Source organism: Idiotropiscis lumnitzeri, chromosome 5, assembly GCF_059441095.1.
Source record: "Idiotropiscis lumnitzeri isolate Australia: NSW breed Sydney's pygmy pipehorse chromosome 5, RoL_Ilum_1.0, whole genome shotgun sequence".
NCBI classification, from domain to species: domain Eukaryota; kingdom Metazoa; phylum Chordata; class Actinopteri; order Syngnathiformes; family Syngnathidae; genus Idiotropiscis; species Idiotropiscis lumnitzeri.
Genome location: NC_142395.1, coordinates 22,679,418 through 22,703,484, shown reverse-complemented (window position 1 = coordinate 22,703,484; position 24,067 = coordinate 22,679,418). Strand labels below are relative to the sequence as shown.

At 39.7% G+C, this 24,067-nt stretch overlaps 1 protein-coding gene across 2 annotated transcripts; it reads left to right on the top strand.

Annotated features, from left to right (window-relative positions):
- Positions 1-2,707: 2,707 nt before the first annotated feature.
- Positions 2,708-21,240, top strand: syt9a (synaptotagmin IXa). 2 transcript variants are annotated; one of them, XM_088296885.1, is made up of 8 exons: positions 2,708-3,189; positions 10,063-10,561; positions 10,727-11,282; positions 14,339-14,459; positions 14,565-14,736; positions 14,892-15,021; positions 19,176-19,223; positions 19,521-21,240. In XM_088296885.1, exons 1-7 carry the CDS (start codon positions 3,042-3,044, stop codon positions 19,194-19,196), a joined length of 1,647 nt encoding a protein of 548 aa, XP_088153011.1. In that variant the 5' UTR covers positions 2,708-3,041; the 3' UTR covers positions 19,197-19,223; positions 19,521-21,240. The 2 variants fall into 2 exon arrangements, with proteins under 2 accessions (XP_088153011.1, XP_088153010.1); XM_088296884.1 differs by lacking the exon at positions 19,176-19,223.
- The last annotated feature ends 2,827 nt before the right edge of the window (positions 21,241-24,067 follow it).

Genomic DNA, 24,067 nt, shown 5'->3' with positions numbered 1-24,067 from the left:
GGACTGACGTAAGGTCACACAAGCCGTTTGGCTGTCACTGACAACTCAGACGGACGGCATCTCACTAACGGACTCACAGTCTGATGATGCCCACAAAATTATCCAATGCTCCTCCGCATTGAGAGGAGCCAGATGAGGTGGCTCGGGCATGTAATCAGGACGCCTCCCTGGTGAGGCGGCTCGAGCACATCTCACCAGGGAAAAAGACCTAGAGGATGACCCAGAACACGCTGGAGAGTTTATCTCACGGCTGGCCTGGGAATGCCTTGGACTGGACGAAGTGGCTGGGGTGAAGAAAGTTTTCTTATTCATACTGCAAATTTTGCATTGCATTGCAAATTTGCGTATCCAGAAAGAACCCTCAAACCCGCCCCCCCCCCCCCCCAAACCGTAACCTTCTTGTTGTTAGGAAACCAAACTCACCAATGGACTATTGCGATGTTTCCAATTGTGAAAAATTGCCTCCAGTTAGAAATAAAATAGACTGCGTTTTAAACTCTTCTAATCCTGTGTAGAATAGTGAGAGCCAGTTGGGAAAGAGACGATTATAGAGATGTAACACATGCAGCGCCAAGAGTGTCTGCAGGCATCTTTCACAATGGCCTTTTAAAACTCAGAGAACACGGTGTGGTGAGCTTGCTGCATTTTACTTCATGCCCAAGATTGTGAGTTCCAGAGCGTATGAGGAAACCAAAACATACAGGGAGATGAACAGGATCTCGTCACAATTATGTAATAACCGCTATTACACACTCACCCACCTCACATATTCATAATTGCCAAAGACGGGTGTCATATTTTTTGCGATATTGGCTGCGCTGTCTTGATGACAAGGCGGAGAAACTCGACATTGCTCTTCTACAACAGAGGAGCAACACGATAAAAAGCACGAAGGGTACAGCTCATTAAACGTGCTTATCGTTGATTTGAGACGGCTGCTGTTTTTCGTTCGTTGTGGAATGTACCTCGCAATTTTGAGACCGCTCAGTCATTCTTGTGTGGAGTTTGGATGTCCTGCCCATGTTGACCTCCAACGTTTTATCGTGTTAGCAAAAACAAGAATGGTAACCACCCCCTCTTCTATTCTCACATGGGCTCTGTTTTATGACTGTGAATCAAGCTGTTGTAGTTCAGCTCATTCAGTTAAATATAAGTGAATTCATAATTCATACATTGTAGAATAAATTAAGCATCACATTGCATGTCATTTCTTTCATGTTAAAAGGCAGGCACTCAGAAGCCAAAACATGCATAATCTAATGAGATACAATAATCACTAAGTCTACCATCACAATTAGCATAGTAATAATGCACACTTGTGACTGACAATGTCATGAGACAGACAATGAAGCTAAATTTATGTGCCACTATCTACTATCGCAGGAGCGAGCAAACTTTTTGATTGGCGGGCCACAATGGGTTCTAAAATTTGACCGAAGCAGATGGATGGAATGTTTTTGTAACCTCACCTCAACGGATAAAAAAATAATAAAAATACATGTAATTTTAAAAGAAAGTTAACAAAAGCATTACAACAATATATATGTCTTTGAAAAACCACAATATTTAGAAAATAAAACATTAACAAGGTTTATTCTTCGGATTAAAACGTTTAACGGGCCGCATGTGGCCCCCAGGCCATAGTTTGCCCACACCTGTACTATACACAATATATATATATATATATATATATATATATACACAATATATATATATCTACACAATGTATATATATATATATATATATATATATATTTTTATATATATATATATATATATATATATATATATATGTATATATATATATATTGGACGCTGTATGGCAATTTTGCAGTGTACAAGGTACTCATAAAATTCAAAATTTGTACAAGATGTATTATAGCTGTACAATAAACATGATTCGCATGCCAGTGTAGCCACTGTGAGATTGTACGAGTAGTAGTAGTTAGAGCAGGGCTGTCCAAATCCCGCTATGCTTCGTTTAAAGGTAGAAATGTATGAAATGATAGTGTCGTGTTTCACTCGCCTGACCTCCGTGCAGAAGGTGTGGCTTCAGAAGAATTGATGAGACATTTTCATTTAGGGGACGGTGGAGTCAGAGATTTTTTTTATGTGGTTGATTAATATTGCATTTGTGGGATATGAATTAAGCAGCAAATTCCGCCATTTTTTTATCCATCTCAGGGGGCGGCCATTTTGCCACTTGCCAAGAGCTCGTCTTGCGATTTCCACATGATCAAAACCAGAAATCACATGAACCATGATTGGTCATTCCCTCGGAAAATCAAAGAACAAACAAAACTAATTCAAAACAAAAAACAATTATAATAAAAAATAAACTATTATAACCCTCGTTCAGGGTGTTGTCCACGTCAACTTGGACAGACACCAGCTATCCCTAAGCTACAGAAATATGATGGACTGATAAATGAAGGCTATTGTATTTTGCAATACAGTACAATCCCCAATAGACAAGTGTGCCAAATATGGTTCGCATGTCAAACTGCAGTTTTCGATAAACAGTATCGGAAGATTGTGCAAGTACACTCAATGAGTGAGCGTGTACAACAAAGCAATCCTAAATCACCTCATAAATTATGCCTTATCATCGTGAAAGCATATTGACACACTGCTCTACTTTCCCGAACGTAAGAACGCGCCACACGTTTTCGTGGTGCACCGTAGTCCGCGGAGGCGCGCGCACGTTCCAGCTCCGTGGACAGAGCGCCGCGCCGCAGTGTCAATGCGTGGATTCAACCGGTGGCTTTTCACTGTGCGGCGAAGAGTGACGGCCACAAATGAGTGAACGTTTCACGCGAGATGCGTTTATTGCACACATGGGAAACGCCAATCGCTCTTGGGCTCACTTTTCATTTTTAGTGCGCGGGGTTTCATTTGTGCTCCTCCATCGCGTGGGTAGGCGTGCCGCCGGATGAGTGATCGACTGGGCTGCGTGGAAAAGCAGAGTGTGAGGCGAGCGGTCCGCTTTGGTGCTGGTGGCGCCTGAGAGAGCCTCCATGATTTAAGGATGCTGTTGGGAAATGCCTGGCGACAGAGATGACGAGATTTGTCGAAAGGCACTTGAACTCCTCTCAGATCTTTGTTCCAAAGGGGAAGTGCAGAGTGAAAACTGCCTGGATTTCATTTACTATTTCCGTGATTTGGCCAGGCCACGCTACACGGACTCAGGTGAGGAACAGCTCCATTAACGTTATCGAATGAATTAAAGCAAAATGCGAATTTAAATGTGCACATTTTTTAACAGTTTTTTTTTTTCTTGAACATTCGCCACGCATTACTACAATGCATTTATTTTTCTGCTGCATATTGTATGCAAAAGGGTAATTTCTCAGTATTGCTTTTGATATTCGTTCTACTATAATGGGATAATTGCAATCCTCCAACGTATTACTGATAACTGCACACAGAAAGGGTGACATGTTTTAACATTACTCTGCATTTTCCTGCCTGCGCGATGCTACTCGCAGTAAAGCCACACTTGTAATGTTCAATGAAAGTTGGATTTAGATTTGTGTGTTTGTGTGTGATTAATCAAAATGGATTAACCAATGGACTTCACTGAACTTGCTAAAACGTGTTGCAAAGGGGGAAAAAAAGAGGCGCGAATCGTCTCAACATCGACTCACACATCAGTCACGTGCGAAAATGAATGGCACGTTTCGAACACCCAAGCTAATGTGCGTGCGCGCGAGAGTGCGCGCGCTTGTGTGCAATGGAGACAGAGAGTGAAGGCAGAGAGCATGCAGTCTAACTGCACATTTTCAACAAGTCTTTTCATAAAGTTTTCCCATCATTTGATTTCATTTATTGGACTTTATTCACATAATATGAGTTAATGAGTGAATATCTGTATGCTTTTCTTGGAAATCCTCCACTTGCTTACGCTAAAAAAGAAGTCATGAGATAAAACTAGAACACACCTGTCCACGATGAAAGATTAAAATGATAAGGAAGCAATTATGATTATGAGGAATTGAGCCATATTCACATCTACTTTCTGAAGAAAATGGACAGCTTTGAATTCTGAAGGGATCAAATGGATGTAGACAAGGGCAATTTACTTAAATGACTCTCTCCTTTGTTGTGAATTTGGTAAAACCTATTTGGACTCCTTCACACTTGATTTGAATTTTTATCTTATGCTTGACTTTATCTTGACCTTTAATTGTTACCTAAAAATGACTCCAATGGGGTACATGAGTGGATTGAGGATTGTGCTTTGAGGGATCTGCTGTGGGTGAAAAATACCGAGGTGGTCACATGAGTGTTATTCGCCAGCGGCACCGCCACCCGTCTCATCGTCAATCCGCCATTATTTCAAGCTGAATAATATTATTGTCCGTCATTGTTATTTTAACCATGCTTTCATTATCAGTCAGTTACAGTTTGTTAACATTATTTTTGGCCCAACAGACCTACTTCTTCTTGTTCTTCTTACTATGTCACACGCGGCGCAGCACCGGAGACACACAGCCAAATAAAGTTTAAAAAAAAAAAGACAGACACACTCACATGCAGCGTGATGATTGGTGAAATAAAAACAATATGGGACAATGTTCTTGTGGTTGTGGGACTGAAAGGTAGATAAAACAAAGCCTGCTTCGTTCACCAGCCTAGGGCGACTTGAAGCCCGTATTTCACTGAGCAACAAAGGCTTGCTCGTGTTTGCGAATCAGGCAAATGTTTTGTTCTTGGTTGCAAATTCAATTCAACGAGTAGCAAAAAAAAAAAAAAAAAAAAAAAAAGAAATAAATGAAAAAAAAACTAACTATGCCCAACAGATGGTGACGTTGGCTTCTGGACGAGTTCTCCGTGTGAGAAAAGAAGCCAGATTTTTGGAAATACAACCACTGGAAGCAGGTTGTGATGATCAAAGTGTTTGTCAAAGTTAAATCTACATCACATAATTTTTCCATCAAACGCACATTTTAAGTAATGTCGTTGGTATTTTATAGAAGAAAATATGTCTGAGGCAAATTGTTAGCAGCAACGTTAAACTGTTGTGCGTACGATCTATTTTTTTTACAAAAAGCATTTTCTTTTATTATTTCATTTTGATAGCATCAGTGTTTACATAGTCATAAAACACAATTGTCTGTGAGCTAAATTGTCTGGCACTCAATACATTTTCTTTTATGAAAATGTCCGGCATTGAAAGAGTTAAATGGCGCAAAACTGCAACTAATGCTGCTAATCTGTTAGCCCATCTATGGCGTTTTGCAATGCGTGCCAGCATTTAACTAGCAGAAAGCAAGTTGTGTGGTTGCTTTAAACAACTTGCATTCCTTAGATGCTCAATTTCATTCGTGAACTTCAACTGGGAGTGGAAGAAATACTATTAATAATGCTTATCAGTCATCTGTGATTATGCAAAGATTATTTCAATGGATTTGTGAGATTACACCCCAGTGGTTCTCGCCTAGCGATCGGCCTCACAAGATTTAAAGTCATGATGCCACGAAAACCAAACAGGTGGATTATGTCACTTTCGTTGAGTGAATAATCTGAACTGCAGCTACGCATAATCATATACCATAACCCACTACTCACATGTACAGTTATGTTCTCGTTATGGGTTTTTATAGAGGCAAACGCGGACAAATATCATGCTGAGGGAATCTTCAGACAAACACAATCTCAAGAGGGAGGCGTTCTCAGATTGCCTTTTCAGCACTAGGTTGCCTCCTACACTCTCGCATCTTTGAAGGCCCTATGCTCTAAAATTGCTTCACTCTCTTTGTTGTTATACAGTCTCTGAATCCTTCCAGATGCCGATAGATTTTTCTCATGCTGCTCTCTGGCAGCCTGCCCACATGACGTTGCCTTCACATGGCAGGTCTCTCCATTTGTGTACATTCCGCTTCCAAACCTCTCATACTCGGGGTTGGTATTCACAGGATCTTTGAGCTGAGTGCAGAAAGAACTCTTTGTCAGTTAGTTTGTGCCCACACACGATTCTTGTTTTCACTCGTCGCTGTGATTTAGTGGGCTCAAATGACCTCATCCGATGCTATCATGCTGGAGCATGATGTGATGCTTTTAATTCAACATACATGCTCAAGATTTAACCTAACACTGTATATTACAAACAAATCCATTTTAAAAAGATAGATTTTATTTTTCCAAATGGGCGCAAAAACAAACAAAATGATTAACTGAAAATATGTCATACAGTGGATATAAAAAAAAAAGTCAACACACGCCTTTTCAGACACCAGGTTTTTCTGCATCATAATATAAGAATAATAAAGTCAGATAAAGTGATTGCAAAAGTGTGCACACCCTCTAATGTCTGGGGACGTGTGCGTGTTCAAAATTGAATAATCACATTCAAACTCATGTTAAATGCGAGTCCGCCTACACATACTACCATTTAAACTGCCACTGATTAACCTCAAATAAAGTTCAGATGTTCGAAGGCATTTGTGTAGTCATATTTCACAGCACAAACGTTGGGTCCACAGAGAGTTTCCACAAAAATGGAGTAATCTTATTGTTCAAATAGATCATTTGGGGAAGAGACCAAAAAAATATTCCAAACCATTAAAAATACCACAAAAACACGATGAAGACATTCATCATCAAGAGGATAAAATATAGCACAACAGTTGCATTAGGAAGACCTGGATATCCCTCCAAAATGTATGAAAAGATAAGAAGAAAACTAGTCAGGGAGGATGCTAAGAGGATGATAGCACAATTGAAGGATCTGCAGGAATTTCTGGCAAGTACTGGCTGTTTAGTGCATCAAATAAAAAGATCTCATTTCCTCTCATCTCTCAGCTGTTGTGTGAGGTGGAAAAACTGAAGCCTTAGATTATAGAGGAAAACATTCAAGCTTGCTTACATTTTGCAAAAACAAACTTGAAATCTCACAGTCACATGTGGGAACATGCTTTATGGAATGTTGAAACCAAATTTGAACTTTGGGCCACCACCAAACAAAAATGTCACAAAAAAGGATTTACTCTATACACAAATGGTATACATCATTTTCTCCACAAATATAATTACTCAATTCCCTATGGCGCAAGTCCGGAACGGAGTGATGTGTGAATCTGTACAGAGCCATGCTAGACCGAATATTGGTATTTTTACAGATGCCTGTAAACTATCTTATTTAAAAAAAAAAAAGAAAAAGTGCGGTGTGCACTGTTGTGGGTGTGAGCACAACTCACTCCATTCCCTGCCAATCAATGAAGCCCTTCACATTCCCTTTAAATGTGGTGCACTCACATCTTGCGTGGATGCATATTTGTGCGGAAAACTACGCAGCGATCACTGCTGTTGGCAGGTGTGGCAAAACAGTATGCAGGTCCACCCCAAAAACATATGTCAGTCCCCACATTGCTGTGTGCAAGGGAATGATTTTAAAATTATGCTAATAATAATGATAATAATAATAATAATAATAATAACACATTCAATAAATAGTTATTCAGAGAGTGTGGTTCTCACCGTTGTCATATTTATGAATGAAATACGAGGCTCAGAATCTGTCTGCCGGTGCCCCAATCAAATTCACCAAAATTGCATTACACCATCGGTCTACTTCCTGAGCCGGACTTAGACGTGATCCCAGTAGAGGGTAGAGAGCATTTCTGCCATTAAATTGTCAGCTGCGCCGAGCATGTAAAAGCACAAGCACTTTTGTTGTGCTGGTGAACGCCGGGTATGGTGCCAAACTGGCAAACAGGCACAGCAAGCAGTCGGAAATATGCAGGAGGTGCATTTCCACTAAGATTTACAATTTGGCATTGGTCCGCAGTAGAATAGTTTGATCTTGACAGACATTTGCATTCATGACAGAAAAATGACTGAAATACAGCTCATTATTATGATAATGATTCTCCATATCAGCATGACTGGTCAAAAGGCTGCCGCTACTTTGACACTTTGGGACAAACAACGTCAAATAAGTTGGTGAATGCATCATTATTCTTCTCCTGAAAGTGGATTTGACATCTTTGTTCACTATGATGAGGTGATCGGCAGTTATTTTGACCAATTGTCCTTTGAGTGTCCTCTTGAAAATCCCATCCAAATTGGTCCCAAAACTCTAACTCCTTAAAACATACCCGCTTTATTAGCCAATCGCACACAGCAGAGTCAAGACACGACCTGAGTTCAAGTCTGCCTCGCAGCCCTCCCACAGAACGAGGCGAACCAAGCCAATAATAGGCATTGTCAGAATGACACGGCAGACTGATTTTATTTAAACACCATACAGGAGCAAATGTGTGAGCGTGAGGTGGGAGATGGGAGGGTCAGTTGCCACTTGATCACGATAGCTAACAATTGCCACCCTGCTTCTCCCAACCATTAGAAATAGGACCCATCTTCACATACTGTATAAACAAGATGGTTGCTACATCTCAACAGTTGTTGCCGGGCAACAGTTGAGTCCTGTAAAATTGTTATAATACAATATTAAATGACAATGCATGTGAGCCCCATAGAAAGCCATAGAAAGAGTATTACTCAAGAAATGACCACACTAGAAAGCAAGATGCCTATTTTTGCTTATACATATTATTACTATAATAAATCCAGAGCTCTTGTACTTGTATGATTTTGCTTTTATAAAGCACCGTAATTGATCCAAATAATACCACATCACAGTCACGGAAAGTGGAGGTGTTAAAGGTGGATTCACATCATTTATTTTACTGCATGAAATATGTGCTCATTTCAAGTCTTCTGACAGTGAAATAAACACAGTGGCCATCATTCTCTGGCAACTGTAATTATATGTTATTTTACAAAGACAGATGCTAATTAGATGTTTTCTTTAAAAGCGGAACCAAAGGTGGTTCTATGCGTAGGAATAAACCATTGCACTTGTGTCTTGATGTAGCAGAGATGTTTATTTTGAAATTATGATCACGCAGGAAAAAAACACATTGTTATTGTACGTGACAGCTCGCGTATCAGACCGTTATGACTCAACAATTTCTTTTGATAGAATTTGTTCATCCCACACGAGAATTTTCTGAGAAGAAATGGTTCAGAAAACCTTTGATGAGTATTGTTTCGCACTTGACCTTGCTGCATGGGGGCGAGCACACCCCGTCTTGGTGTAAACAAATCCACCATTACTCGTCTCAAATTCAAGTCCAGCCAAATTTATTTATATAGCCCTTCATCGCAAGAAAGTCTCAAATGGCTCCACATGCCAACAGTTGACAAATATTAACGGCATCCCCTAATCTTAAGCCCCAAATAAGCAAGGATGAAACACTGTTGCAAAACCATTTCATGGAAATGTAAGCGTATCACAACATGAATCATGCTGTTTTAGTGCTATTTTTTTTTTTGTAGAAGCCTTTGTTTTGTTTTTTTTCTTTTGTGTTGATACACGCTGTGAAGCAGACAAGTCATTTGCTGTTCGGCAATGTATTGAGAGCTACAGAACATACATATTAACTTAACTTATTGACTACCATTGACGGATAAATACGTCAAAGATACATTTTTTTCCTCGGCTGGTAGTGAATGAGTTAAGATTGCAGAAATTTGACACTCCAGGGGAGAATTGAGAGCCGAGGTCCTTATAAATCTTATGGAGGACTTAAATTCGCTCTTATTATAAATGGTTGTGCCTGTCGCAGAGAAGCATAATATTTATTTGAAAAGAATTGGTTGGAGAACCAACCATGGGCGGTATACATTCCACAAAAACTACAGCACACTTTGTGACTGACTGACTTTTTAATATTTCTATTTTACAATGCACAAGTTATCAAGAGAGACCTATGATTAGCAATCTAGCCCAAACAAATATGTTCAACAACAGAATTCTTCAAATCCCGTCATATGGCAAAAGGCTGTTTCCGCAAAATTCAATCAAAAATGCTCCATAGACCAATGAAATAAGTAACACACTGTGTATACGTCACGCTCACAAACAAAAAACGACATCAGAAACACAAGGACTGAGGATACTACCGTAAAAGAACGCTTCTGGCTGCTTCTGATGCAGAATCACCATCGTAGACGATTATTGTTCAAACTCCTGACACTGTTCTTTGTCTTGACCAGATGTGTCGGTGAGTCTGTTGTCACTGGTCGTGACAGCCTGTGGCTTGGCTCTGTTTGGGGTCTCCCTCTTTGTATCTTGGAAGCTCTGCTGGATACCATGGAGGGAGCGGGGTCTCTCCCCCACGACCAAGGAACCGCACGGGGGGCACCTCAACCCAGCCATGAGCCCTTTGCCCTCACAGCCTGTGCCGAGGCAACCGGTTTACACGGCGGTAGACCCCCCCGCCCACACCCGCCGTGAGTCGTCCCACTGCTCCATCGCCAAGGAGCCAACGCCAATGGCATCGGTTATATCCGTGGAGGCTCCAGTATCTCCTGTATCACCGCCTCCTGTCGCCCTCGCCGCACCGGAGGTCGCCATGAAGATCAGCCACACATCCCCAGATATTCCACTAGACGCCCAAGAAAAAAGTCGGGAAAACGGGGTTCATACCAACCCTCGTATCCAGAGACAGACTACAGAACCCTCACCGTCCGGGAACTCCATGTCAGAAATGGGGTCAGTTATTTTCAAAGAAACACTTAATACGTGTCACTCGTTCTCCATAAATTATGTTATATTCTTAAAAAACACAGGAAACAATCTAAATGAAAGAATAAACCATGAATCTTAAAGACTGCCTTCACTCGAATGATGTCTGCTGTTGATATTTGTTCTCCACAGACAAGGTTCGATACGCCGGCATCTGAACCTGTCAAACCCCGACTTCAACGTCGCCCAGTTCCAAAGGCAGGACTCGCTCACAGGAATGGGACTGGGCCTCGGGCGCCTCAAACCTGAGCTCTACAAACAACGTTCTCTGGAAGGAGACGACGGAAGTCACCGAGGCGGAGCATGTGGGTGCCTCCACTTCATCCTCAAGTTTGACTGTGACCTGGAGCAGTTGATTGTTAAGATCCACAAAGCAGAGGACCTCCCAGCCAAGGATTTCTCCGGAACCTCTGACCCTTACGTTAAGATCTACCTGCTGCCCGATCGGATGACCAAGCATCAGACCAAGGTGCACCGCAAGACGCTCAACCCGGTGTTTGATGAGGTTTTCTTGTTTCCTGTGGCCTACTCAGAGCTTCCCACACGCAAGCTGCACTTCAGCGTCTATGACTTCGACCGATTTTCACGACATGACATTATTGGTCAAGTGGTTGTGGACAACTTCCTGGATCTGGCAGATTTCCCACGGGAGACAAAACTCTGCCGGGAAATCAAATACGTCTCCACGGTGAGTAATTAAACCTTTTAAAAATGAGGCAGCGATAGAAACTCCATCTCTTCTTTTCATTGCGATCTGAAAAGCGGCAATTCGTGACCTTTACAGCCACAAAATCCAACCTTTCGATACATTTCCATCTACTGACATGACTCAGGAAAATCACCAATGAGATTTTGAAGTCCTATTCCTGTGTCCAGGACCTCAAGTTCAAACTCGCAATATTGGGGCAAACTAATGTACCCTTATGACGCTGAGTCGGACATCAATGGAAGTTCCTATTGTGAATGTAAAACCTGAAACATTGTATAATCTTTATGTCATCCAATTAAAGGCACTGAGAGAAAACTACCTTTATTACGCCAACCCAATTTTCATTGATTACTGCAGAGAACCAGTCTGTGATACCCAAATAAGGCACAGATGTTCAAATTAAAAATGGACCAATTTTGCAGCTCTTATCAGCAAACTAAAAGCAACAATTTAGAGGTCAGTTCAAATAGATGCTGAGACATTTTAGCTTGCAATATTATTTCTTACTCACCTGGAGTTTTGGTCGCCTCGTTTAGGTACAGGAGGTTGAAAATATCTGTTGCGCAGTCAACAAATATTACTTCGATCATATTTTTTTTAAATGGTTCAATGAAAATCTCTCAGTGTCAGTGTTCAATAAAAATTGATCTACGTTACAAAACATTAGAAAAATTAACCAATAGGCCAGTATTTAATCAATCACAGTCTAAAAGTACGCATTCATTTTTCAATAGGTCAGAAATGTCCACTACTGAGAGTATTGGATTCCTCAAACAATCAAATCAAATTAAATACCAGAGGTCTGTAAAGAAGTCATTAGCAACTGCTTGAATCTTCTTGTGCTTTGTCTCACTGGAAGAAAACGGAGTCAACGCTGCCCCGTGTAATTGCAAGATCTCATTTGTTGAAATTACAACCTTTAGCAAAAGCAATCACACTCGATTGTACAATGGCTGATCATAATGTCTCAAAAAGACATTGAATGCATTTTGTATGCACATAGGGAGCTGTTGCCGGTTTGGAAGGGCCAGCCAAATATTTTTGCCCGCTTAATTGGGCCAGAACAATATCAGTAAGCAGTTGGTGCAATGATCAACCGCACTGTTTTCTCCAGTTCCAAATGTAATCAGGAGATTTTTTCACAATGGGATTGAGGCATCAATTATATTCATTTGGTCATTTTTTGTTTATGGTCAGCATAACGGTAAACCATCCAAAACGGAATATGTGCTCAAGGCAATCACTTTGTGATGGCTGCTGACTTTTATCCCGGGTGGAATCTCATATTGCATATTTGATTTCTATTAACCTATCGGCATCGATAATATAAACTCCGACAGATTGGGGGGGGGGGGGACTGTTTATTGAGATGCTGTTCTGTCAGCGCATCTCAAATACTTGAGTTAGTATTAATTTTGACAATATTGATTTGAAAATCTGAAATGATGGTTGCTGATTATGGGTGCTGCCATTTCCCCCATATTGATTGTTAATCAGCGCTACACTAGAATGGCATGCATGATGCATCAGTGGCAAATGATTGGTAGTCTGGCGCTCTCTAATCATATGGTGATCTGTGTTCCCTATCATTGCCGAGAGCATAGCCCCGACACACACACACACACACACATTACACACACAGCGCAGACTGTTGCACACAGCACACAGTTTGTCTTGTCTCAAAAAACAACAATCTTAGTAAATACAGTTCATCTCGGCGAGGGAATACAACGCAGCCATGGGCACTTTTTGCATATTCACCTCAATGGAGAGAAATGAGAGCGTAATTGCTGCTTCTGTATTTCCTGCGACACTGAGCATGTGTTTCATTGCCTGATTTTACAATCTGTTATTGCAGCATGATTGCCGAAGACATACGCTGAAGAACAATTTGAATCATATGATGATGTCACTGGATCCATTCTATGACATTTTAGTGTTTGTCTCAGTAGAGCAGTCTGAAAGTATGAAATAACAATAAAATACATTTTAATATACCCCCCAAAATATGGGGAATACGAATACAAACAAAATGACCTTTTTTTTTTCTTTTTTGCACAGACTATGACATTTTAAATATTTTTCATTAATACTTCTAACACAACTTCTTATTTTTTTTTTTTTTTGGCTGCATTTTTGGTGATGGTGATAACAATTATTTGCGGCCACTCATTTAACATAGAAATCACCAACTCAAAACGTTGCCGTGTTATGTTATGTATACATTTCTACCTAACTGAATTCATTACAGTCATTCCAGAATGCACCGAGTTTGCTGCTAAACATAGCCCTCGGTCGTTTAAACTCAAACCTCGCAATCGATGCGCAAAGGTCATAATGATGATGACAAAGACATAACCAAATACAATGAAACATGCTGATATAGATTTTATACATACAATAATGGTTTAACAAGTCTTAATGTGCTGCAATAATTCGGTGGAGTTACTAAATAAAGACTAATGAATAATGAAGCATTATTAAATAACATTAGCTGCTCCTGCAGCAGTTATCAGCACTTGTAAAACTGCATCTTAACGACAAAGATACACTTTTTTTTTTTTTTGCCGCCTCCATTTAAGCAGGTAGAGTGCCCACGTGATAAACCACAGAAATGCTTTGGCTAAGGCTCAAACGTCTGGCCATGCTTTACTTAACTGACAAGTGCGCGTGACACTACAGCTCCTTGAAATGCCCACTTGCACAGATGAAATTCAATCTTAAAAATATTCTGCCTCGTAACAACAATGAATCAGTTCAAACCAAATCAGACACAAGTTTTCCACCAGACTTATTTGTGCGCAGCTTCTCACCTCTTCCCCGAGTTATTTTAAGAGCAAGTGATAAGTGTGCTTCTGCCTTTCTCCATTCTAGCATACTGTAAGTCTCCATCTGTGCAGAAACATGAACACGCCTTCATTCAAGCACACTCTTAGTCATTGCTTAGCTCAGGCCATGAAAACACGAGTGAAAAATGAACGCCTGTATTTAATATTAATCCCATGAATGATGAAATGTGATTTATTTTCTTTTAGGATAACGTGGACCTGGGTGATCTAATGTTTTCTCTGTGTTACTTACCGACTGCTGGAAGACTGACCATAACGATGATAAAAGCTCGCAATCTGAAGGCCATGGACATTACGGGTGCATCCGGTAATTAGAAGTCTGAATCTGTCTCGGTGACGTTGTCGCAAGCCTCGACTTGTGTGTGGAATATATTGAATTATGAACTCTTTTCTTTTACCGCCAACCCTCCAGATCCATATGTGAAGGTTTCACTCATGTGTGACGGTCGCAGACTAAAGAAGCGGAAGACCTCCACGAAGAGGAACACTTTGAATCCTGTCTATAACGAGGCCATTGTTTTCGATGTTCCCCCCGAGAACATCGAACAAATCAGCCTGTTGATTGCAGTGATGGATTATGACCGGTAAGAAATGTCGCCATCAATTCTCTCCCTGGTTTTGACTACTGCAAACTCGGGCTATCACTCAACACGCTTTCCTAACCTCACTTTCAACATTGCGTGCTGCAATGCAGATGTTGACCATACAACTTGTCTCGCCTTTCCTCCCGTGCGCACAGCGTCGGTCATAATGAGGTCATCGGTGTGTGTCGGGTTGGCAACGATGCAGACAACCTCGGTCGGGACCACTGGAGTGAAATGCTCACCTACCCCCGGAAACCTGTCGCCCACTGGCATCCTCTTGTGGAGGTGATAACTTTAATAAGATGTGTAACTCTAATAAGATGTGGCAGTTATGTGTGTCGATACAAGTCGGAGGATTCACATTTGAAATATTCGTCGAATGCTTAAATATGCTACAATGAAAACCAAAATGAAAATCACAAAGCCACTGTCCAGGCAAAATTCTGGAGTGTCAGAACAACATCCGATAATCGCTACCAACAAAACATTGTTAAACTCAAGATGCTTTCAACGAGCCCTGATCGAAATCATATTGAACATCTGTAGAAGGAGCTGAAACGTGCAGTCTCGAGAAGGCACTCTTCAAAACGGAAGGGGAGCAGGAGAGCAGAACAGGAGAGGACCAAAATACCCGTTGACAGATGCAAAAGTCTCAGGGAGAATGAATTAAATATTTTTTTTTATGCTTCAAAAGGTTGTGCAACACAACAAAATGTTCAGTTAAGAGTCATTTCCATTAGTTTGTATTGTCAAATAATTTCATCGGGACCAAAACTGTGCGACCTCCATTTGTACGTATCTATTATTGCTTCTGTCGGATTCACGAAAAAAAAACCCGCCCTTTTCTTCACGCTCACGAGACTTGAACAAGTCAACAGTGCCAGCATTAGTCAAATTCTTAATAGGCCTTTTTCTTTATATTTCCGAGTCTGCCATTAATAATAAACAAATAAACAACAAAACAATTCTGATTAAAAGCCACAGCTAATTTTAGCCATAAAAAAATAATATTTTCAAGGAAAGGGGTCACGCAAATATAGTTCATTTTTTAAACTTTTATTTTAAAAACCGGTCAGTTATTTTTTTTTCCCAAGTTTGGCAGGCCGGATTAAAACGTTTAACGGGCCGCATGTGGCCCCCGGGCCGTTGTTTGCCCACGCCTGATCTAGTTAGACAGTGGCATTAAAAACCCTCTCAGTCTTACTCTTGTTGTCGCACGAGGTCAATTTGTCAAGACAATGGGTAAATTACTGACGACTTGCAGCTCGTCAGCAAAAAAAAAATCATAAATAAGCTGTGTCACGTTAAAATTCGTAGGGTTCAAAAGGTGGGAAAATTAGCGGCTCATAGTCCAGAAAAAAGTATTAGGACGGTACATTTACAGACGAGATGATGATTATGGGATGCAGAGTCTGAGTAAAGGTACATTTTTTTGTCCCTTATTCAGTATCGTGTCGGTGCACCTAATGAAGAGGCCAGTGAGTCCATATTGGCAATGCAGAAAATGTCCAAGGAAAACAAATTGGAGCCTGGGCTCTACGGACGTATTTTGGAGTCTAACCTCGGGCAAAGCAGGTTCAAGTGTTTTGGCTCTGGGGAGACAGTTTGAAGTGGAGCGAGAGAAATAGCTTTCTCGGCCAGGCTTGGCTTTAATTCGAGAGCCCATGCCTTTGAATTAATTATCTGCAAAGTGTAGGAAGTCCTTTGTCAGAAGGAAAATAGGGCATTTAGAGAATTTATCACCTCATTAACTTCCTTAATGAGAAAGGGTACACTGCTGGTCAGATTCTATTGTCATTGTGAAGTACAGAAAAAAAAAAAAAAAGTATTCATGCACTTCATTTCTTAACTAGAACTTTTAACTCAACTAATTGCTCAGAGATATCATGACTGGAATGAAAGCACCCCCAGAAATATGGCCCAAAGACTGTAAAATAATGGCGGGGGAGGCTGGCAGAGCGCTAAACTGCTTTTGGCGAACTTATTTACATGGAACGACATGAAGACAATGAGGGAAGCCTTGATAAAAACTTTCTTTCAAATAAATACTTTCAGGGCTTTCTTTTGCAACAATGAAAGGTACATTTATTCAAGGTGTGATCTTTTTATCGAAACCATTTGGAAAACGCGGACTTTTTTCTTAGTCATTTCCGTTTAAACCAAATGTGAAATATCGCAAAGGTTACTACACCACGGATATTTTGAGTGGAGAATTTTTTTCATATTTTTTTTATTAACATCGCTAGTCAATCTTGTGACCTGTGTGTTGACTGCCAAATTCTATTTTGGTTGACAGTTTCAACAATCGCAAACAATTCATTCCACTCACCCGATACTCCAACTTCCTTGCGCCGAATTCTCCAAGCCTGCTCTTTTTTTCCCCTTGATCCAGGAGGGTGAAGGAATCTGGCTGAGCTGTTCACTGTACCTTTCGGTCCTCCAGACTGTAATGATAATGTCCCACATAGTTTTTAAGATATTGCCATTCAACAGAAGCTGCATGAAAATCACAATTGTCTACTAAACTTTTCTTTAAAATGGCTGCCAAATGACATCCTCTTTTCAACCACTTTTTTTCCCTGTTTTTTTAAAAAATATATTTCTGTTGGACTATAATTCAATCTTATTTGTGTTATTTTTTTAAGCTTTTGTTAACAGAGGGGTACCAACATTTTTATCCGCGTCTGTAGTATGACATTTCACACCAGCAAGGTCGAGAAAAGTACTACCACACTTAACTGAAATAGATATTTATTGCATTCGATTGAGATAAAGTCCTTGAAAAATGGCACCGCTATGCGCTTCTTTCAAGAAACCGTACAGCAAACTGAGCAGTAAAATCATAAGAAAAAAAAAAATCACTTTACCGACTCATACATATCGGAATGAGTATGAATGCCCGTCTCATACCAGTCATTCGATTAAAATATAAATAAGCAAGTAAACCAGTTCACAAAAAAGCTGTGTCGAACATGCAAACTTCGTGAGACAAAAAGACCAAACAGGGAAGGAGACGAGCAAGAAAGATTGAGCTCATGGAGTCAGCTCAGCAAAAGTAGAGAGAGAGAGACTACGCTCTTCTCAACGTCATTAATAACTTCTCATGTTTTGTCCTTATCAAAAGGCTGCCTGCTTTCCTCGTGGCTTGTACCAGTTACGTCATTTGAAATCGTTATCAGCATTCTTATTTGAAATAGCACAGTGGGAAACTAATGAGAGGGAAAGGGGAAGACAAAAGCCTTGTCATCATTTTGCCCTAAGGCAAGAAGAGATGGATTTTCTTCCACTGGAAATACATCGACTTTGTCTGGTCAGGTTACATGGCTGTTAATAGAAAAAAAAGATGACGTGCAATTTTCTGTAAGAGTCACAGTTTGTTTCAATTGACCATAAAGACTCAGCTCAACATTTTGAAGACCTCCCCATCCAAGTGGATGCAGGATAGTTTTGCGTTGATTCCGTAAATAACCACCAGGGGGCAGTAAGGATCCTTCAACATCAATTTTGGTGACCTCAACAGCGGCCTAGAAAATAATTTCTTTCTTTCATTCAATTGACTCTTATATTATCTCATCTATTATTGCATAGCATCATTGTATGTGCCAAATGTTGCCCAGTTGGCATCCATTGCAGCCTGGTCATCCTGGAAGGGGGATTCCCCCATCTGTGGTCCCTTCTCAAGGTTTCTCACTTTTCCCCTAATGAGGTTTTGTGAGTTTTTCCTTGCCCTCCTGGGGGTTAAGATCGGGGATGTCGATTGTGGCTATGTAAAGCCCTTTGAGACTGTCTGTGATTAAGGGCTATACAAATAAAATTGACTTGACTTGACTTGACTTTCTAATTCTGTCATGTCAGTCTCATCAAGCTCAAAAATTCATTAAAAAGATTGGCTTGAGCCAAGCGCCACTAAGCTAAAGTTTGTTGCTCTAATTTAAAACTTTTGCTCATACTTCTGGTGGCCAAATTGTGATCGCCTTGCTAATTTGGAACAGACATCTTCAATCGAATCCAACTGGTTTCTCACGCTAGAGTCACGGAAAATCCTCTCATCACAGCACCCCTTAAGTCTTGAATTAGTGGGTTAGCTCTTCCTCTGATGCCACCTGCTAACAACCTGCGGCCAGTAACAGCATCGAACTCCAAGACTACTAGGACACAAAAGTTACTCTTGAACTAAAAATAAGGGGAAAACTGCTAAATTGCTGAATGTCTCATGAATGTAAAAAAGATGTGGGAGCACGAGAAGGAGACGATGTAGGTATTAGTATTGAAAACACTCCTATTAACACCTAAATTGCACATTTATTGACACATTTTCTGTATGCCATTTATACTTGCACTTCGTCTTTGCCTACAAAATCTTCACAATAAAACATTGAGTAAAAATGCCCATTTAATTCTTGACGTGAGTATAACAACCTTCCTTCTTGTCTCGTCAGTTTGTTGACGACGCTATTTGAAAGACACATCTCATGAAGTGAAAATAGGTAATATGAATAAACCCAATTTTTTTTTTTAAATGTCAGAACTTTAAGATTATTGACAATAAATCACAATTGTTGGCCATTTTTTACAGTTAAAGTATTGTTACAAGCACAATTTTTGAAACTAAACCAAATGTGCACCGTGATTGGTGCTCTGCATTTTTTATTTTTTTTTTTTTACTTCAGGGTCTGCTTTATGTAAACTCAAGTGTTATCTTTGAAGCGTCACTATTTTTGCCTTGTAAAATCCCACTCCGGTTCCACTATTAATGTTTTCCTCCTGTGCTTTTTTTTTCGCAGTACCAGGGGACCACAGGTAGTAGCCAGGGAGGATCCTGTAACTCACTGAAGGCACCTCCCTCTCCATAACCCAGAATAACATTTTACGTAACATCTCGACAGGCCCTCGGTTCAGCCTTGTGCTGCTGTGGCTTACTGCACACGCACGATGAAGAGAATGGTGCAGCCATCCAAGGAATTTCAGGATGGAGAGACACAACTGGATCAGTTGCATGTTGAATGATCACATTGATGGATGTTTTTCTTTTTTTTTTTTATAATGTTTCATGAGAAAAAATAACAAAGACATTTGACGTCTGTCTTCCTGGTTTTACGCGAGTCACTGTTTTGACATGGTCTTGTTACTTGTCTATCTGAGGTGAGTCTGTAAACTGCACAATGTTCTTTAAAACCAGTCAAACTGCCTTCTTCCTCTTTCATTTGGTGGTGATTGGTGCATGAGGTCTTGCTCGTTGGGATAGCTCTCCTTGTTTGTTCGTTTCCCTCTACTTTGGGCCTATTCTGTGTTTGTTGACGTGTAGTGGAAGGTTGATTTCTCAAGAAAGTGTTTGTTAGTGAAGAAAAAAAGAAGACTAAATATTGTCAATAAATATAATTAAATCAAACATAGCCATTGTCAATCTAATTATATACCAGCATAACTCACTTTTAAAATCAATATTTATTTTTGTTAAAAACTCATGTGACATGGTGTTAACTCCATAGCAGATTCGAGAGAGGCGGTGGCTGCTGGTCTCAGCAAGTGTCTGGACTCCGGAGAGAAAATCTATTTGCTAAACAGAAACAGAACCGGAAATGAATTACGGTACGCCACGTTGTACGTTAGCCAGGAGGAGTGGCCTGTAAGATTTTAAATATTTTCACATGGTATAAAATATTATTTGTTTGTTTTGACAATCAAGTCCTGAGTTTGGATTTTGACTTTTGAGGTCTAGACAATAAATGTTCTCAACATTACAGTACTGCCCGAAGTTGGCCGGGATAGGCTACAGCATGCCCGCGACCCTCGTAAGGATAAACGGATCGGATAACGGATGGATGGACGGATAGATTTTGTTTTTTAATCAATTTAACATTGCTTCTAGACAAGATAATACAGATTGCTGTAATACACAATATGAATTTAAGAAAAAAACTACTATATTAAAAAAATAAAGATATAATAATCTCTCTCTCTCTCTCCCCCCTGTATGCTTCCGCAAAAAGCAAAAGATGAATCTAAAACTAAAACGTGAAAACACATCACATAATACACTCTCCCTTTACAATTAGAATTAGAAATCCCTTTATTGTCATTGTACTCAAGTGTGCAACGAGATTAGAGGTAGAGATTTATTTCAAACTTCACCCCATGGATGCAATTAAATGTGTTCTTCATAAGATTTTGTCCAACTCTAAAATGAAGGACTTGTGTTATGGTTCTCTTTTGCATGCAAACATGAAATGGTTAAAGGTGATGCTGTGTTGGTCTGGAAATAATAGCAGATTTTTTTCCCATTGTAATTAGTTCAAGGATGGCCGCATATAATAGAACTTCGACACATTGTTTTTTTTTTTCTTCCAGTTCCAAGTCATGTGGCCTAACAAATGTTCTTTTATTGTTTTTGAGGTTGCCACGTCTCTCTACTGTGCCTATGTGGATGTTATCTTTAGGCTAGTGCTGTTCTGTTTTACCTGTTTAACGGTGAGCAGTTACAATAAAACATTGTAATTGCAATCAGATGCCTCTCATTTATTTATAAAAAAAATCTTTATCACTTTTTGTGACTCGTTTTAGTACAGTAAAATGCGCAACAAATATTGAGCCCACACTTCACCACGGGGAACATTTTCTCTTTGTTTTATGAGGTCAAAAAGGTTTACTGTCCATAATAAAAAATAAATAAATAAAATCATATGGGAAACTCGGCATACTGAGTACTGCTGCACTCATTTTCGCGGTTAATTGGAAGCAGGAACCACCGCGAAAAGTGGAAAAACTAAAAAGTAGCGGTTGACTTTTTAATATTATTATTATTATTTTTTTTTTATTTCAAAATCTTATTTTGGGGTGATTTATAGCTCTATTAGGCATTTGCGAAAACATTGTACAAGTGTACCTAAATGCAATTGAATGCACATCAAAGCTCAATTAAAGACTGAGCCGTTTCATTTTTTGGCTCTAACTGATTTGAATTATCAGAGCCTTCCACAGAATAATGTACGAGAGAGAATAAAGTGCAAAGAAATAGGGTGGCCGTTTTATTATTATTTTTTTTTTTGTTCAATAACAGGTGGTGTGTAGGTTGTTTGTGAACATCTCATTAGTGGTTGCTGCATGTGACACGCGTCTGCTTTAACAGGATAAAGCAAACTGGGGTGAGAGTGTGTATTTACAGAACATCTTTCTTGGTGTTATAATTATCTGTCTGACATTTAATCTTGCACAATACAGTGGCGGAAAAGTCAGCATGACCTCCCAAATGTGAAAAGTCTTCATTCATACGCAAGATATCTGCTTATTGTTGCACTGACTTCTTATCCATGGGTAAATGCAATTTCTGGTTGTGTGGCCATTATATTTCCCAGCTTTGCCATCAATGACTCCCATTTTTGGTACCGTACAAAAGTGAAAGAAAAGCCAAAAGACTTCCAGATCCTAGGCTACAGTGAGCCAACGGACGTTTAAGAGGAGAGACGATGTTTTGTAACTATAAGTGTACACTCCATGATGTATTCAAATGATGATAAATTACAGATGTGGTCGGATGTACGTTTGCCTCATGGAAAGTGGAGATCAAATAATTCCACTTGCGGTTCACTTCCCATGGCCTCGGCTCCTTCTGTGGTCTGTCGGCTTTATGATCGTTTTCTAATTCCACCATTTATACTCGCATGTCTCACTGCAGATGTAATTGTCACATCTATGGAAAAACGTTTTTTTTTTTTTTTTACGTGGCACAACTGGTTCATCACATGAACACATGCTTCAAATTATGACTCGACAGTGTTTGTTATTTGTTTGCAAGTTTTGTCATAGCTGATTTGTTTTTGTCTTGACACATATTTAAATGTCTTGAGCCCCCCCAGCCAAAAAAATATCAACCTTGGTTTCATCAGACCATAACAAAAATCTCCCAAACACACGTAGAAAAGCCGTCATGGTCCGATTTATGTCCACGGGACATGCACGGCAAATGTGGGCTGAAGCCTCCTTCAATGATGTTAATGTGAAATAATTTACTCTTCCAATTACGTCCTTGATGGACAGTGCGAAGAAGAATACATTCAATCCATGTCATCCTTTATTGTATTCTGCAGAATTAAATGAATTCACCGTGTTGCTCATATTGTCTGATGTCCCAGGAGGTTCGTTTCGGAGATCTTGGGTTATCGTCATAACTTTGCCTTACGACAGTCAATTTAGCTTAATGTCAACAAACAATGCAAAACGCCACAGACCGGCTAACGAATAGCGTCAGCGCTTCCCTCATTTCTTTTTGTCCGATTTAATTACTGCATGTTTTTATTACAATATTATAAAGTTGAAAAAAAAACACATTACAAGCATTTTTGTTAGGTGCTTTAGGAAGTCTGGAATGAACGGATAACAATTTCAATCGGGAAAGATATGTGCATGGTCATGGAACCAATCAAACATGTCTCAAAGAACCACTCTAATTTCCAATAAATATATACTGTAAAAAAAATGTTTCATCTCTAACAGCTGAGATATGAAGCTCTTTATACAAATACATGATACTGTAACTATGAGGATAACACAGATCCAAAAAAATGTGGACAGATTTACAATGGCGTTATAGGAGAAACTGCTTGAGCAGTTGCTATTTTGTTTCCAAGTTCATTGTATGTCATTTATGTGATGAAGTCACATATCAGCATAAATCAACACAAACTTCAAGGAAATAAAAGAAACTATGCTTAAACTGAAAGGAAATAAAAAAAAAAAACAAAGAAACAATTCTAAAGATGACAATTGGTTTGGCGCTTGAATAAGAGCAATGACAATAGCTTTAGAGTTTGGGCCACAAAATGAGAGGAGTGTTTAAAGCCAAAGTGAGAGTCTGGGTTTTATTTCAAGTGGGAAGTCAATCAGATGCCGAGACAGCTTTCAGAACTGAGAGTGAAGTTGTCTTAGGAGAGGAGCAGAAGAGCAGCTCAAAGTGACCACTTAAAGCCACTAAATGAGCATCTCATCGTCCCACTTTCACTGACAACTGGTTGCCATGGCGTCAGATGGCTGCAATATGTTGGAGAGGCTGCCTTGGAGCAAATAGATGACATTATCGCAGGTAAGAATTTCCATTTCATTATGCAGTCTAATCTTTGGCACTCCTCAACTATTTGTTGTAACTGAAAAAAAAAACACGTTCATAGATCATTTTAAGCATCAATCTAATGAGATACAGCAGAAAAGCTGTAACTTTTTTACTACATTTCAAGACATAATGTTTTGAGGTTAAGTAAACAATATTATGTTTGTTTTAATTTCCTGTACTATGCCATCTTTTTTTGATGTGGCTCTTGTCATTAGGTTGTACTGACGT

Excerpts from the sequence above, each read along its gene's own strand:
- syt9a (XM_088296884.1), top strand. The coding sequence starts at position 3,042 with ATGCCTGGCGACAGAGATGACGAGATTTGTCGAAAGGCACTTGAACTC. Across the intron at positions 10,562-10,726 it reads AACTCCATGTCAGAAATGGG|ACAAGGTTCGATACGCCGGC; the intron begins GTCAGTTATTTT and ends TGTTCTCCACAG. Across the intron at positions 14,460-14,564 it reads GGACATTACGGGTGCATCCG|ATCCATATGTGAAGGTTTCA; the intron begins GTAATTAGAAGT and ends CCAACCCTCCAG.